Source organism: Rhinoderma darwinii, chromosome 11, assembly GCF_050947455.1.
Source record: "Rhinoderma darwinii isolate aRhiDar2 chromosome 11, aRhiDar2.hap1, whole genome shotgun sequence".
NCBI lineage: Eukaryota > Metazoa > Chordata > Amphibia > Anura > Rhinodermatidae > Rhinoderma > Rhinoderma darwinii.
The window spans coordinates 68,932,212-68,949,496 of NC_134697.1; the positions used below are offsets into that span (position 1 = coordinate 68,932,212).

Here is a 17,285-nt window from a genome sequence, read left to right on the forward strand (position 1 = left end):
CCCTCTATCCCAAACCAGTCAGATGCAGCGCTCGCTATTGAGCGCCGCATCTGAGGGGGTTATACGGGTTAGATCGATACTAATATCGATCTCACACATTCGAGCAGGATTGCCTCCAGCCCTCAGCTACCTCTGGCAGCTGAGAGCAGGGAGATTTAACGGCTCCCTGCTCTGTTTATTTATTCCGATGCAGCACCGTAAAAAGTCTATTGCATCGGAATAAAGCCTGTTAGTCGCCGCAGTAAAAACACTATGGGGCGGTCACTAACGGGTTAAAGAGGCTCTGTCACCACATTATAAGTGCTATATCTCCTACATAATGTAGATAAGTGTTTTTTATTTTGAAAAACTATCATTTTTGAGGAAGTTATGCACAATTTTAGATTTATGCTAATTAGTTTCTTAATAGACAAAACAAAATACAATTTCAAAATAAAAACCACTGTTATCTACATTCCAGTGCCGATCACATTATGTAGGAGATAGGGCACTTATAATCTGGTGACAGAGCTTCTTAAGTGTATTTTAAAACCTAATTTCGAAGCGTTTTTTAAAGTGTCAATGGGCAATGAGAAAAATGAGTTTGTAAAAAGCTAAAAAAAAGTGACATGTCTTCTTTTTTATGAAGTGTATTTTTACGAGGCAGTTTTTAATTCAGCAGTGTAAAAAAATAGGCCTCATGGGCAGTACACAGTGTATTTACCATTGAAATCAAGGAGAAGTTGTTTGCAGGTGTTTTTCAAGTGCATTTTGGTGCGTAATACGGGCATTTCCACTGCGTAATATGCCTGAATATATGCTGTGTGAACATGGCCTTAGGAAAATTGTATTGCCATGGCTGTCACGGATTAATTAGTGACCTGTGTTTTCACTTGTTATATAGCAAGTCAAAATTAAATTGAATTGAAGACCGAATCTTGAACATGTTTTGCGACTTACGCCTCATGCACACGACCATTGTGACACTCGGGCCATTTTTTTATGGCATTCGAGTGGCACCCGATAGTCTTCACGGACCCATTCACTTTAGCGGGTGAATAGGGTCCGTGAAAAATGGTCCGAGTCTCCGATACGAGGAAAGATAGGACGTGTTCTATCTTTCATTGGATCACTGATGGGGCTCGGTCGGCGCACACGGTCGTGTGCATGAGGCGTAAGTGGTTTCCTCAAGGTTTACATTACTGTGGATATCACTAATTTTCAAGGCATTAACAATAAGTATCCATGAACAATCGTTTATTGTTGATCTTCATTGACCATTCCTATGTTAAAATTACTGTTATCGGCAGCATGATCAATACATGTAAGTAACACTTGTGGCCAGATTTACGCATCACTGGCAAAAATTTGACTCAGAGGAAAGTGGTGTATTAAGCTACGGTGTGGTTGCCTGTAGCTTTCCCATAATACACAACCACACTATTGAATTGCTCGAGGATTATTATGCCTGACTGTAGAGCTCCGGCAAGGAATAGATTAAGAATAACCCAATTTTATACGTACACAATTATACAATTACAATGCTCTTATTGCATCTAAATTTACATTTTCCCTCCATTAAAAATATATTTGCCGTGTTACTATTGTCTATATGAGGAACATAATCATAAGTGGTCTACTACAACATTCACTGTGCTCTGTGTCATGGAATATGGTAATGGATTTCGAGGCAAACTTGAGTATATACTGCAAATGGGCATTACTGCTGCCAAACCATTATAATAAAACAAAACATCTGGAATATGTGCGCTTGTATATATTCAGTTATGAATGAATGCACTTACACTTTATAAATAACAGACTCCTTTTTCCACCTTCTTCACTGGATCATAAATTACCGTAGATTTTTTCTCTAAACGTTTCCCTCCTGTTCTACCTTAAAAATGTCAGATGACGTGCGTGGATGAGGTTCAGAGGATTAAAACAGACACAGGGTCCTTTTTTTACCAAATGATACTGTTACACTGTGTTTGACTGTAAGGGGATGCTCAGCTGTTGAACACATACCAAAAATGGCTATATGACTATCCGCTTACAGTCTCCAGCGTGTTCTTAATATATCTCAGTAGATAATATAGCAGGCAGATATTTTAGAGGCTAGGGGAAAAGGCAGAATAGTTCTCAATAGAAGAGGTGTGACACCATGTACTGAGAAAATAATTGCAGCATCATTTATTAAAATGAAGAAAAGAAACGTTAGAATTTAAGATAAAGAAGACAGGGATGTAGTTTAGGTTGGCCGGGCATGTGTCCAATATTACAGGTATACGGAGGATGATGATAGATAGATAAACCTTGCAGTATTTTATATGGATATAAATGAAGAATTTGCTTTTTTCACTGTAGCGTTAGTGTTCTTGATAAGACTTATTCTATATACTTTACATAAGTGCACATGTCTTGAACACAGGGGGGCACATCTACTAATTTTATAATCGTGTTAATAAGACTATAAGACCAGGTTAGGACTTCGGAAATATGGTGTTCATCCTGATCACCATTCTTTTTCACTAACCAAAAAACTGCTACAAGTGAATTGATAAATATGCCTGAGCGTCTTTCCTCACACGCTGCCTTCCCAGTACATTCCTTTCCTTATTCACTCATTCTACAGTTTAGCATAGTTTCCTATAAAGTTCCTATAGGAAACTATGCTAACAAAACATTCGGCTAAAAGACTACATGGCAAACATAACATAAGGCAGTAATACTATGATTTACATGGCCTGCATAGAGCTGTCTTGCTCCGGCATGTCGGAGCAATAATTCTCAGCAATAACCATTTCTGCATCGTCTATGTACTGTGTATTATGTATACTGAACATTTGCTGCTAGGCTTCATGCTTATAGATTGTGTGTGCATTGGTTAGAGCTGTATTTTAGAAGTGCACTCATGTTGTGCTTTCTATTTGTTAAAGGGAATGTGTCGCTAGAAAAATATATGTTTTTTTAGTTAAACTGTTAGTATATAAATGATTACACATTGTTCTAATTCTTTTAATTTTTTCACAAGTCAGGAAATATTATAAATTAGATTCTAATTTATAACATTTCCATGTGCTGGTCACTAGAGGGAGCAATTCCCAAAATTGCAGCATTGGCATGTGGTAAAGCAACCTCATTGCTTTATGCTGCAAAATTGGAGAAGACACACTCGCTCTAGTGTCCTCAAACAATCCCCCCTCCTTTCTCCTGGCTAGTGCCAGGAGAAAGGAGGGGGTTGAATGTTCAAACCTCCTACACTGTGTGCAGCCATTTTTTCAGCGAATGCACAGCGTAGGAGGATTAGATACAGTGGTAATCACACAGTATAAAACGAACATACACACCATACACACACATCACATACACAAACATAACTTACCTGCTCCTGCCGCCGCCACTGTCGCTGCCACTGCCTCTGCTCCTAGTCCTTACTTCTGAACATATGGACGGAAGCCGCGACCGGAAGTAGTCATCTTACTGTCCGGCCGCTGCTTCCAGTCCACATGAAAATGGCGCCGGATGTCGCTCTGCCGAAGACCTTCCTTTTAGACTGTGTGGGAGCGGCGCATGCGACGTTCCCACACAGACGGCGTACGCTATAGTGAATGGAACGGCTCCCGTTCGCATTCTCTATGGGGATGTATGTGCCATATTCCATCTCTGTATGTGTCGTTAATCGACACATACAGAGATGAAAAAAAAATGGCAGCCCCCATAGAGAAGTAAAAGAAGGAAAAAAGAAAAAAGTACAACACAAAAAAACAAATAAATAAAATTTCTTTTAATGACATACTAAAAGCAATAACATATAAAAAAAATATATTTCGTGACACCTTTCCTTTAGTCTCCAAGAGCACTGTACATGGTAGAATCATTTTTTTCCTGCAGATTATTAACTGGAAGGTCCCGTGCCCCAATGCAAAATCTGTAACAGGGCCCGCACTCACCATGTGCTTTTAATTATACTGGTATCTTCTTAAGTTGCAGAGAGACCCTTTAAGCCCCCTCAACCATTAGGGCCCAGGTATGGCTGCCAACTCTGCACTCTGTATAGCTATGCCCATACTTTATTGTATTGTAGTACCCTGTTAAATGGGTTTTCCCATCAGGGACATTTGAAACATCCACAGGATATGTCATAAATGTCAGATAGATGTGGGTTACACCTCTGGAACCCACACCTATCTCTAGAAAGGGGCCTAGAACGGGGCCCCCTAATCCCTGTTCTAGCTTTCTGTGCTCATGCTGACTCCAATCCACTCACTAATTACATTCACTCACTAATAGTGGCGTAGCATGCGAGCTACGCTGTTTTCGTAACTACTATGGGAGTTACAGAAACAGCGTAGCTCAGCGAGTTACGCTGTTGTAACTCCCGACCATGTAATCAGGAGGTGGCCAGGAGGCAGCGTGAGTACAAAAAGCTAAAACGGGTTTTAGGGGGCCCCGTTCTAGAGATAGGTGTGGGTTTCAGTGGTGGGACCCGCATCTATCTGACATTTATGACATAACCTGTGGATATGCATAACCTTTTTGCATTAAATAATTGATAAATGAATGTACGTTTATCAATTTTCGGATTTCATTTTTCTATTTACTGTATTGGGATAAAGTTTAGTAACAGGTAACAAATTTCTTGCAGAGGAACACTGGGGCTTATGTCCTTGGGGGAAATGCCTCTCAAAAATACTTTCCAGGGTCAGCCAGCAGCCATAACACCTCTATAAGTCTTACTGGATAAAAGAGTAATCCTCACATTTTCTGTCTATTACTCAGATCAGTATTTAGGCAATACAGTTGTTTTAATCTTCTATTTGTGGATAGTTATGAACAGCTTGTAGGCTTTGCTTAATGTCAAGGGTCTTTCTCTCAAATGCTACCTTACCATGTGATCATTTTAATGCTGGCTATTACTCTAAAGGACTCCATGCAATTTTAGAGACAGACAATAATTCTGTGCTTTCAGAGTCACTCGAAAGTACTTTACATTTACTTTCCATGTGGAACATCAATGGTTTCTATCCAATGTTTCTTGGCAGCCAGTCAAGTGATGTTCCATATACTTACATGGGGTTGAATGAAAGCTGGTAAAATGAGGTGGCCAGCCAATGAAGTTGACTACAACTTTGTCACATCCTGACACTGTCCAATGCCAGACGCAATTTAATGAAATCAAAGGTCATCTCAGGGGTATTTAGCCATGGTCATGCAATTATAATATAGGAATGCTATTTAAGGAATAGTATTTTGGTGTAAGTGGTATTCTTCAGGATACAAACTCAAAACATATAGTCAGCTATTTTTTTTTTTTTTTTTTAAAGTCTACTTGCTTAAATACTAGTACAGACAGCAAATTACATTGTGGAATTAATCTCTTTTTATAAAGAAAGCCAGCCCAGAGGTCAGCCGATCACCACGGGTCCGTCTTCGGAAACCCTCGGCGGTCAGCGGTCATTGCCATCCATTTTCCCTGCAGTAGCTATTACAGGGTAAATGGAATATTTGATGGGGCCTCCCTGCTCTGGCTCATAGAAGGAGGTCTTGACTGAGAATGATGTCCATATGCCCTAGTAGGGCATACAGAGGGGGTTTTCTTCGTAAATATATTTTGTGATGAATATGGGTCTTTTAAACTTACAGACTTTTGCAAAAATTGATGCCACCATATAATATAAAAATTAAAATATTTTGAAGCATAAAAAAAAACAACTTATTGTATTTAACAAATTCTGGCTACTGCTCCAATTTCTGATTTTCTTATATAAGGTAGAAATTTTTAGGTACAAAATGTTCTTTAAAAAGAACCTTTCATTACCCCATACATGTGCAGCCATGAGTGTGCGATGTTATAGGCACTGCTGCACAGACCCTGGGGGCGCTCTGAATTATCTGTGTAGCCTCCGCCGTTCTGGAGATATTGGTGTCATTATTATTGGCACCCAATATATTTAAATTAGCCCCTGTACTGTCAGTGGGGCGTTCCTTGATATGGAAAGGGCAGGGGGAAGTGACAGTTAGCACTCTGATACTCTCCAATCAGCTGCGAACAGTGTCAGAGCGGCTTCTGCTGTGTGATCTCTCTCGCGAGATAAGTGTCTTCTCATCACTGGCTGACAGGAGCGGGAGAGAGGAGGAGAGCTTCTCCTCCTCAGCGGCATCTGTGCTGAGGATCACTGCTACATGTATGTGCGCGTGCGCGCTCTCTTTCCCTCTCCAGATCCTGTCAGTCAGTGATGAGAAGACAGCAGAAGCTGTTCTGACACTGTTCGCAGCTGATTGGACAATATCAGAGCTCTGACTATGACGCCCCCCTTTCCATGTCCAGAATCGCCCCACTGACAGTACATGGGCTAATTTACATATCGGGCACCAATTATAACGGCACCAATATCTCCAGAACGGCGGAGGCTACACAGCTAATTGAAAGTGCCCCAGGGTCTGTGCAGCAGCGCCTATAACATGGTGCACTCAGCTGCACATGTCTGGGGTAGTGAAAGGTTCTCTTTAAATGGCAAACCCTGATAATGGATGCTCTCTCCAAGAACTGGGGTCCAATGATCACATTGTTGTTGGGGGGCCAACAATATGAAAATGGATTGTCCAAACAAGAGAATCCTATTAATTTACATTTGGTAATTCAATATAATGAATTAATTTGATAAATATTATTCTTTCCAAAGAGTCTTTTCTCTATCTCCAACAAGGCCATCCTACAGTTTCCATATTTTTATGGTTTTGATTTTTTTTCTCCACAACAGACTGCAATGAACAAAGAAAACGGATTGCTGCTTAGTTCAATGCAACCCCAAGTGTCTGGGATTACTTTTGGGTGCTTATTTCTCCTAAGTATATGTCTTTTAAGTGCTGTTGTGGCATCTGGGGGTGAGGGCTGCCTTAGATCAATCATTGATCCATTGATCCAAGCCAGCGTGCCCTGCATTTCTCTGCAGCATACAGAGGCGTAACTTGAGCAATGCAAAATCTGTAACGGTTACCCCATTGTAGTACTGATCCTAATGAATGGGACAGTGGAACCTTTTGGGCCCTCTAATTCTTCAGGACCCAGGTGCGACCACAATTTCTTAACTTCCCCTAGTAACGGTCCCTGCAGGGAAATCTACTTTGAAAGGGTTTATGCACATGGCAAAACCACATGCAGACGTGTGATAGAACAAAGCACAATATGTTCTATCATAGAATCCATATACTTATATATATTAAAAAAAACTCTTAGTATAACATTGGTATCACACAGTGGTATAGTATGGACCCATAGCAAGCGGGCACTACATTACAGATTTATACAACACACATCAATAATGTGACCATGTGCAAAAACCTAAACCCTAACCTTTTGTTTTATTTCAATACTCCCTGTAATGCACAGTCCAAAGGTTCTCTAAAAAAAAGTTCAAATTCATTACAAATTTATTTTTATTGTACATTTCTTGCTCCAGTTAAAAGGTTCCTGAATATCCTTTCCGTTAAAGAGACAAAGCACCAACACGGGTCAATCTTTCCTTGATTCTAACATACAGATATAACAAGTCTCTGTGTTTATTTTTACTTTATTCAATGTACTTTATGTCTCTTTTTGCCTCTACAGATTATAGCCAACACTGTTGCCAAGTTAGTATAAGAGTGTTACTTTCTTTCATTTGGATTGGTGTGCTTGTGTGGCCTGTTACTTTGGTCAGCATGTACATGTGGTGTTTAGAAAGGAAATAACAGATAGGTAATGCCTTCTGTAACGGAGGGTAAATTGGGGGCTCATAGAGCATGCTGCCGGAGTGTGGTATGTTTTCATGTCATTCTGAAGAAAAACTTCGATGTCTGGTGTGATTCTACAATTTTAAACCAATTACAACCCCCAATCTATTAGAGAGCAATGTAGACTAAAGGCCCTTTTACACCGGCCTATTATAGGGCAAACGAACGTTCATACAACGCTCCTTCCCGATAATTGCCCTGTGTAAACAGGGCAACGATCAGCCGATGAACGATCAAACGCTCGTTCATTGGCTGATTGTATCATTTTAAATGCATAATCTTTTATTGATGTCGGCAGCACATGTCCCTGTATAAACAGGGAGACGTGTAGCCGACACGATAGAACTGTATTGGGACGAGCGATCAGAGTAACGAGCGTTCATCCCTGTACTAGCTCCTTGTGAAAGGGGCAAACGAGCGCCGTTCAACGAGCTGTCTCATTGAGCAGCGCTCGTTTACACGGCCCACGTCGGCCCGTGTAATACTACCTTTGCAGTTCATGGCAAAGTCCAAATAACATATGATTTTAAAGGGGTACTCCAGAAAAAATGTCAGTAGCATTTATTGAAGAAGTTTCTAGCAAATTATATGTCCCACTTTGATCCCCAATCTTAGTGAGGGTTGCACCCTTATATAAATGGGTGTCCCTGGCTGATAAATGCACACACAAGGATAAGGGATGGAAACATTGAACACATATCCCGTTCTCTCTTCAATAGCCTTTATCAATGGAGAACCCTTTTAAAATAAATATTTTCTTGATGCTTGAAACCTATATTGCGTTTTTGTATCTCAGTTTACTAATTCATTCATAAATAAAAATCATCTGACTAACAAATGATATACAGTCATCTTCTGCTGCATCTAGAATGACAACTTCTGTGAATCAGGATTGAAATATGCTAAAACGATGAAACTCACAAAGACCCAAACAAATTGTTGTTGTAGACATAAAATAATTTAATGAATAATGTAATAATTTGACTGCTACACAGTCTAAAGTCTGGCATTTTATGGAGCTAGCCCATATCTTAAAGGGGTTGTACTAGGATCAAAAAATGATGACCTATCCACAGGATAGGTGATGATTTTCTAATCACCGAGGCCCCCACAACTGAGACCCGCACAGATCGTGACAACGGGGGTCCCAAACCCCCTGTTCCTTCTCACCGTTCGACCACAATAAGGAGCACATAGCTACAATCAAGCATGCTCTATTCAAAGTCTATAGTAATGATGGAAACAGCCAAGTACATCGCTCAGCTTTTTCCAACATTCTTGTAGACATTGAATATTGCGGCGGGCGCATGCTCAATTGCTGTGCTATTCAAGTTCCTCCTCACTGCAGCGGTGCAGGGAGAAGGATCTGGGGGTTCGGGACCACCGCTGTCTCGATCAGTCCCCCAACAATCAGAAAATTATCTGTGGATAGGTGGTCATTTTTAAATCTGGGAATACCCCTGTAATAGAAGTTTACTTTGCAGTTCCAAATATTTATCATTGAAATAATTTGTCTATTCTCCATGAGAGTAAAGGCTATTTTACAAGGGCCAATGATCGATTGAACGAGCTCTTGACTGATTGCATCTTTTATGCGACCCAAAAAATGGTCACTAGTCGGCAGCCCACTTCCCTGTGTAAACAAGGGGATGTGCTGCCGACATTATGCAAATGCATGAGGATGAACAAACCCAGTAAAGATCGTCAGATGCACTTGTCAGGCAGGGAGCCAAAAGAGTATACTTTTGGCCTCCATCTGGCTGGTGTACATCATTGTACCAGAAAAAAAGCAATGGAATAGAGTAAAAGGCAACGATTTTCCATCTTGCAGAGTCCAGTAAAAAAAAGGTTCGAATGCCACTGTATGGCATCCATCACAGGTATCCGTTTAACAGATATGTCATGAGGTTATAGCCTATCATAGCCTATTTATTTATTATTTATTTATGTTTCTTATATAGCGCCAACATGTTATGCAGCGCTGTAAGGGTGACGGATGCATTAAACAGATGCCTAACAGTGGCTTCCATCACCCATAGGCTATAATGGTATATGTTTAATGGCTATGTTTTGAAAGGGTCATGACAGCTCACGACATATCCGTTAAATGGACACCAACATAGCCTTTGGGTGATGGAAAACACTGTTAGGCATCCGTCACAGCCTACGTTTAACGAATGCGTCGGGAGCTTTTCCTGGCCTACTCATCAAATATAGGCCAGAAAACTTGATGTGAATATAGCCTAAGAGCACATGAAGTCTCTTTTTACACGGAGTAATGCATTTTATTCAAAGGAAATATAATATAGGTTTATTATGACATATTTTCAACTAATGATGTTCTGCCATTTTTTAAGATATTTAGCCTTTACTGAACAGCAAAGATTCCCAAGCAAGTGGGACAAAATAATTCCGAAACATATGGAAATAACCATATAGATAATGGAAAAAGAAAGGCAAATGTCATGTTAGCAGACCGCCTGATTCACATTTTGAATATATATGCAGTGTTTCCCGCCAGGCCCATCAGTACTGGGGAAAAAGTAAAACCAGGCAACATTTCATAATTAGCAAAATGGACCTACTAGGGTAATTTAATATAGTGTTAATTATTTACTGGTCCCTGGAATGCGTGTTTCCAAGGTGCTCTGTACAATATAGGTCCTTTACCCTACAGGAAATAACTACTTCTTTATGCTACTGTTCTGTACAGGAGAAGTTGCCAAACGACTCCCCCTTTTGTGACATCACTTCCTGCTCTGCAACTATTGGCTGAAGCTGCACTGCACAGGCTTCCTGCTCTGCCTGCCTCCTGCATGCACTTTTCAGATAATACTGTCAATACTTAGAGGTCTCTGCTCCCTTTGAGCTTGGGGATGGGCAGAGCAAGAGGTCTGCATGGATAGCCTAAAAAATGTAAATATATATATAGCTATTACACTATGTGTACTAAAAACAGATAAATATTACATGGTAATTAAGGCAAAAAAATACTTAATCCTTAAATGCTTTGACCACCTTTGCAAACAAATGTTTTATATAGTTCCAATGCAACTAAAAAAATAAAAAGTAAAGCCACTTTGCAAATTGTCCTGCCGCTCCCGTGCAGACTTATGTGAGTCTATGGTTATAGGCTATATTTGAGGTGATGTGCTTTGACTTCTGTGATTTTATGGTTTACAGACGTCAAACAAACTCTGTGTAGCCTGTTCCTACAATCATATTAGGATTAGACTACACAGAGTATGTGACCATGGCGACACATACATCTGCATAGGAGCTGCGGACATAAAATTGTATGATAGAGCTCAATTACACACAATCACCATCTCTAAAACTATTCTATCTTACTTGGTCTGTTTTATGTGCTATTACTGCATGTGTTATTTCCTATGACTTTTAACCCAACCTTACAAAAAAACAGATCTATATGGATTCTTCATCTATAGCTTCTCTTGATCACAATCACCCTTTTTTTATTCTCCTTCTCTTTTGCACCATTCACCCCTCTCTTCACCTCTTATCAGCTCTGAGTTTGTGGAACGATTCAACCCCATTGCCCTGAAGGACTCAGCCCTCTCCACCCACAAGCCCATTGAGGTGAAGGGTCCGGGAGGCAAAGCCACAATTATTCACGCCCAATATAACACCCCCATCAGCATGTATTCCCAGGATGCCATTATGGATGCTATTGCTGGTCAAGCACAGGCCAGAGGCAGTGATCTCTCGGGGTAAGTTATCTACGACACTTTCTTGCATGGCGGAAAATAAAGTAATCACTTTAGTAATCTTAACACCTTCTTTACTATCGTTCACTGATTTCCGTTGCACAAAAAGGCTATCTATGGCATGTTACCGGTGATATACAAGGTTATATGTCCCATAATATCTCATTTATAACTTTACTCCTCAATACTTTTCAAGATCTGTTATGCAGAATGATCGAGACTGAGACTTTTATTCCCAAAATCATTTTTATAGAGCAACATGACTGAAAGAAATCTATATTTAACTTTAATTTTCTAAAATTCTCCAAACCAGAAAGCAAAGTTTGTTTATAGATTTCTTGTACAGATATAGCGGAGCAGCGTTTATGAATGCCGCTGAGCTCAGTTTTTTATCGAAGACAATTTATTGGGATATTACAATGTGTTATGTTTTCAAAATAATTCCGCTAACCCTGCTATATTATCCCAGCTCTGCTACATCTGTCCAGGATTCCTGGAAAAATACAGTAAATATTCGCATAAGTCAAAATGGATATATTTGCTACAATGTAATTTGAGTTTTTGGCAAAAGTAGTTAGACCCAAGTTGTCAATCACTTCATCTGCTAAAAAACGTGAGTAGCCCAATTCCATTCATCACATTTGCTTGCTTTGTGTTGCCAACATCCGCCATTAAATTCAGCCATGACAATGACACACTTTGCAATTACACCACTGCAATGCATCTAAAGTCATGCAAAAGTCAACCCAAGAGCTTGTACGGGGCATCAACCAGCAGAAGTCTCATCTGGGCCTTGGTGGTTTTGTCACCGAAAACCCATGCAATAAAAACATTTCACAGACAAAGACATTAATCATACAGACATACTACAAATACATCAACTATTCTACGAGATGTTTCGTTGCCTAAAAAACTATTTGCTATTTTCCTGCCAATTGCAGATTTTACCTTCTGTTCAACTTCTAGGAAAACTGCAGGCAAACATCATAAATCCGACTATAATTATTGGTTTTATATAAGATTTTATACAAGATTTGTTTCCTATCATTCATGGCAGTTATATCTCCACCTGTAACATAATGATGATATAAAAAAAAAAATCAACTACCAAACCTAAAGTGAGCGGATGAATATATCTATAGATTCTCTAAAATAACGAAATATTGAACTATTGTCATTGTAAATGACAACCACAGGATAGTAACAAAGCAAAGATTTCCACACAGTTGGATAAAAAATAGCTAATCTCTGCCCCCATGTGGCCACCAAGGGCTTCAACTAGACACCAAAAGCCAAAGATGTTTTTGTATCGCAAAGTGCAGTAATATCTATTAAGCATGTAATAGTAAACATATTACTGGAGCCAATAGGCTAGTGTCACTTTGTTACACAAAAGGGGACATTTATTAAGTTAGTTACGCCACAAAAAAGTTGCAATTTTTTGTGTAAACCTGTTTTGCACAAAAATTTGCGTCTTTTTTTTAATTTTCTGCCACCCTCGCCACCAAAAAGTTTGTAGGGTCTTAGCTTGAGGCCACCCATGGCCAGACATATTGACTATAATTTATGTCAGAAATTTGCATAACTTAACGCGCAAACCTATGCCAGCTCATAGTTGGCGTCGATTTCAGTTTATGATGCACTGACAGCCCAAGATATGATATTTATTTGGAGGCATGCGCCTTTTAATAAATTTTGTGCATCTTACTATAGCGAACTTCGGACTGAAATGCCAGTCTTGGTAAATCTGGGCCGAAGTATATATATTTAGCTTTGTTGAAACAATATAGAAGTTATGAAACTTACAGCAGTATCAGCCCTTAAGAATTTGATATTTCAGAAAAACAAGTCAAATATACAATTAAGAGATATTCTAGATGACATCAAAGTGTCACTTTATTAGGTGCAATTATCGATCTTTCCAAATTTTGGCTGAGAATTTTGTAAGGAACAAAATGAATAGCCACATAAAAATGATTTATGCAGTGCCCCATGCCAAGTCCAGAAGCAAAAATAAACAATCTCAGTCAGTTGTGTCATAGTGATAGCATACTCATAAAATACACCCTTCAGTCAAGCTGAACAAGCAAAAGGACAAGTAAAATGATAGCGTAAATAAATACCATAGCTATAGTAAACCCAGCGCAGATGCAGAAATAGGTACAGATACTGTGTCAGGGAAATACGGTCTAGAAGACACAGTCACAGTCTAGAATCAGCGACAAGAACAGTTGCGCAACGTTGTGCACATGTAACAGCTGAATAAGTCATTGCCGTGTGGTCTGTAGCAATTAAGTGTGTCGTGATTGTATATGATCTATGTTCCTATGACCAGTGTGTACAGTCTATGGATGTTATACAGCGTAAAGACAAAGCTTATCACAAAGAGACCGTCTTATGTAACTTCATATTACTGACTCAACTTCCTTCGTGCTAGACTAAACAATGTAGGTTATGAGGGAGATGTTTTAAAAGACCAAAAAAAACAAAAAAACATTTGGCCTTTCTTGGATGAACATGTTGCATATGTATATTACTAAACTGTAAGGCTGGATTCACACGAGCATGTTCGGCCCGTAATGGACGGAACGTATTTCGGCCGCAAGTCCCGGACCGAACACACTGCAGGGAGCCGGGCTCCTAGCATCATAGTTATGTACTACGCTAGGAGTCCCTGCCTCGCTGCGGGACAACTGTCCCGTACTGTAATCATGTTTTCAGTACGGGACAGTAGTTCCATGGAGAGGCAGGGACTCCTAGCGTCGTACATAACTATGATGCTAGGAGCCCGGCTCCCTGCAGTGTGTTCGGTCCGGGACTTGCGGCCGAAATACGTTCCGTCCATTACGGACTTAATGTGCTCGTGTGAATCCAGCCTAATACTTTATACTAGCAGTTCATTTCAGTAAGAAGTAGATAAGCATATTATCAGTGGATAACAAACAAGATTCTGTGCCCATTCTAGAAAATATGGAAAATAAGTTAAGACCCAATGCGTTCTTTTTTTATTTAAACATTTCCCAAAGGTTTGGTACATCATATAGATGCCAAGACCGCCTTTATGGGCCAGGAGAGCTGGTGATAAGATGACCCAGTGTGCCATTCATTTGGATGGCTGCATCTAAAACTACGACTCCCTTGTAGCGACTGCCGACAGAAGCTTCAGAAACTGTTTGTCAGAGGTATTAAGGGGCCAGAAAGTTTTTGGGGATTATGGCCAATCTAAACTAAACTGAGATAATAGGACCGTTTCCTAACTGCTTCCTTAGGACATATAAATGAAGAAACTGGCAAGAAACTATCTACAGTCAGCTTCATGAGACCTTGGAACAGTGTTCACCACACGTGTCTCTCTGCCCTCCAATATGTTGTTTCCGAGATGTTGGCACCTGCAGATACTATTGTGCCCTTTAGTGGCACCAAGAAGGTCAAAGTATTACTAGAACTTGGTACTAGGCTCAAAGCCATATCACTGGCAGTTAACACTAGGGTAAAAGCCATAACAATTGGTAATAACTTCATTAGGGCTTTTCTCTTTTAATGTAGCACAACACCCTCTGTTTTTGAACGTGCCTTGCGACTTACATAATGTGGGGGACCCCTGTCCTAAGTAATATATTGAGGGTCAACCCCAATGCAGGAGGAAGTTGAGTCAGAATACACAAAAGTAAAGCAAAGAGTGAAATGGTTTCAGACATACAGAATTTCGGATAGACCAGCACCATACACTCAATGCTTAGTGAACCAGGATAATCTGTAACTTGACTACGGAGCTACCAGCATAGCAAAGTATGAACATACCATTTACAATTATTCGCAGTTTACCCAAGATGTATACAATGCGAGTGCCAGTCACAGTCAACGGTTATATGGATTTGTAATTGTCAATTTGCGGTGTTTTTTCATTTGCAGTAACTCTTCATACCCCGGTGTTTATTGTATTATGGTCTTATTTATTTCACATAGTTGCTTCTTTAACTGGGAAAATCAATGGAAGAATAATATATTTCCGAGACCACTGAAGTCTTGTCAGTGAAGCACAGATACAAGAATGGTCAAATATAAATTAATAGAACGGACTGTACAACTGAATATTAATATAGTAATACAATTGTTTTTTTCCTATTTACTTGTTTTCAAGTTGACTGCATTAGTTTGTAATGCATATTGACTTTTACAACTAGTAGTCAAGCGAATGGCTTGATCAACTTATGCTCTGTGTTTTAGGTTCACTTTCACTCCATCATAGCCGTTCCAGCTTGTTGGATCCTTTACCTTATGTATTTAAGACCATGTTTTCATGTTAATTATGCTTTTGTTTTCCTTTACTGACTATATTCCTCTTTTTTTCCCCCTCTTTACCCATTCTTTCCTTATTAACTTACTTCTCATACTAACGTCACTCTGTTGTGCCCATCACATCACCATAATGATGGTTACCAAACCTCAATGCACTGGCCTGTTGGGTTTGGTCGCGTCACTCACAGAGCTCCTGAAACAGCCGAGCTGTAAGTAGACGTTATTTCACTTAATCCTACAAAGGCTAGGTTTATTCCTCTTAGGTGGATATTTATCGTGTTTTTACACTCCACAGGGATGTTTTTGTATTAAAAAGTCATTCTAAGTATTCCTGCTACATTAACTTAATATTTTTACACATTGTCTCCAAGTCATTTCCTATTACATTTTAGATAATAGTCACAAAAGCAAATTATTGATGAGAAAAAAGTTATTGTCTACATTGGTAAAAGTAGACAATATTACGGACCCTTTAAATGCAAATACAGCAACTAAATGTCCCTAAGGGTACTAATACATGACCCGACATGGGCTGTGTAAATCGTCAGCTCGTTGATCGGCGCTCGTTTGCTCCAATCACATGGAGCAACGATTGGATATGTAGAGGGACAAGCACTTGTTACTACGATCGTTCGTCCCCACACATTGTCATCATGTTGGCAGAATATCTTTCTGATTACACAGGAAGATGTGCTCCCGACAACGATGATTTTTAGTGCTGCATAAAAGAGCAGATCAGCCAAGGAACGAGTGTTTGCTCATTCATCAGCTGATCGTTGCCCTTATTACACAGGGAAATGATTGGGAGCGAGCATTCATATGAACCCGCATTTGCCTGATCATTGGCCCATGTCAAATATGCTAATGTAGTAGCAATATGCTAATGTAGTAGACCACACCTCAGTGTACCCTTTCTACCACTCGGAAGTGCACAGATGCCTCCCATGACACTCCTGGGACTCAATATAACCATTCCCAGGCATATGAAATGTCTTTGAGAAGGAGAAAGGGAACTTCTTACTGGCAGAAAGCTTAAAGGCTATGCAAACCTTGGAAATGCAAATTATTCGTTTTTAATAAAAAGGTGTATCAGTGTGTTTTGTGTAACTTTGTAAATATTTTTTATTAAAAAGCCTTTTTACTTTTCTAGACAGAGCTGCCCTGTATTCTCTATACAAAGCAGCTTCAGCTAGCACTACTCACTGAATCCGTCAGTCCTGCGGACCTGACGGGTTCAGTGTGGGGGGTCCTGTGTGTCTCTGACATGCAGGATCCACCTGTAATCTATTGCATTTAAGTTCATAACTTAGATGTGATTGTTAACAGCTCAATCCTGTGTGTCAGAGATGCCGAATCTGAACCCATCAGGTCCGCAGGACTGACGGATTCAGTAAATAGTGCTAGATACAGCTGGCATAGTGCTAGATACAGGGCAGCTCTATCTAAAAAAGTAAAAATAATTTTTAATAAAAAGTATTTAAAAAGTTACACAAGACACACTGA

General features: G+C 39.8%; 1 protein-coding gene across 2 annotated transcripts in view; it reads left to right on the plus strand.

Moving 5' to 3' along the window:
* LDB3 (LIM domain binding 3) overlaps positions 1-17,285 on the plus strand; it is a 157,199-nt gene that overhangs the window by 65,483 nt on the left and 74,431 nt on the right. For both annotated transcript variants that reach the window (XM_075841714.1, XM_075841713.1), the window contains exons 5-6: positions 7,592-7,614; positions 11,283-11,486. In XM_075841714.1, coding sequence (XP_075697829.1) covers positions 7,592-7,614; positions 11,283-11,486 — 227 coding nt within the window. The remainder of the gene's footprint in view (positions 1-7,591; positions 7,615-11,282; positions 11,487-17,285) is intronic.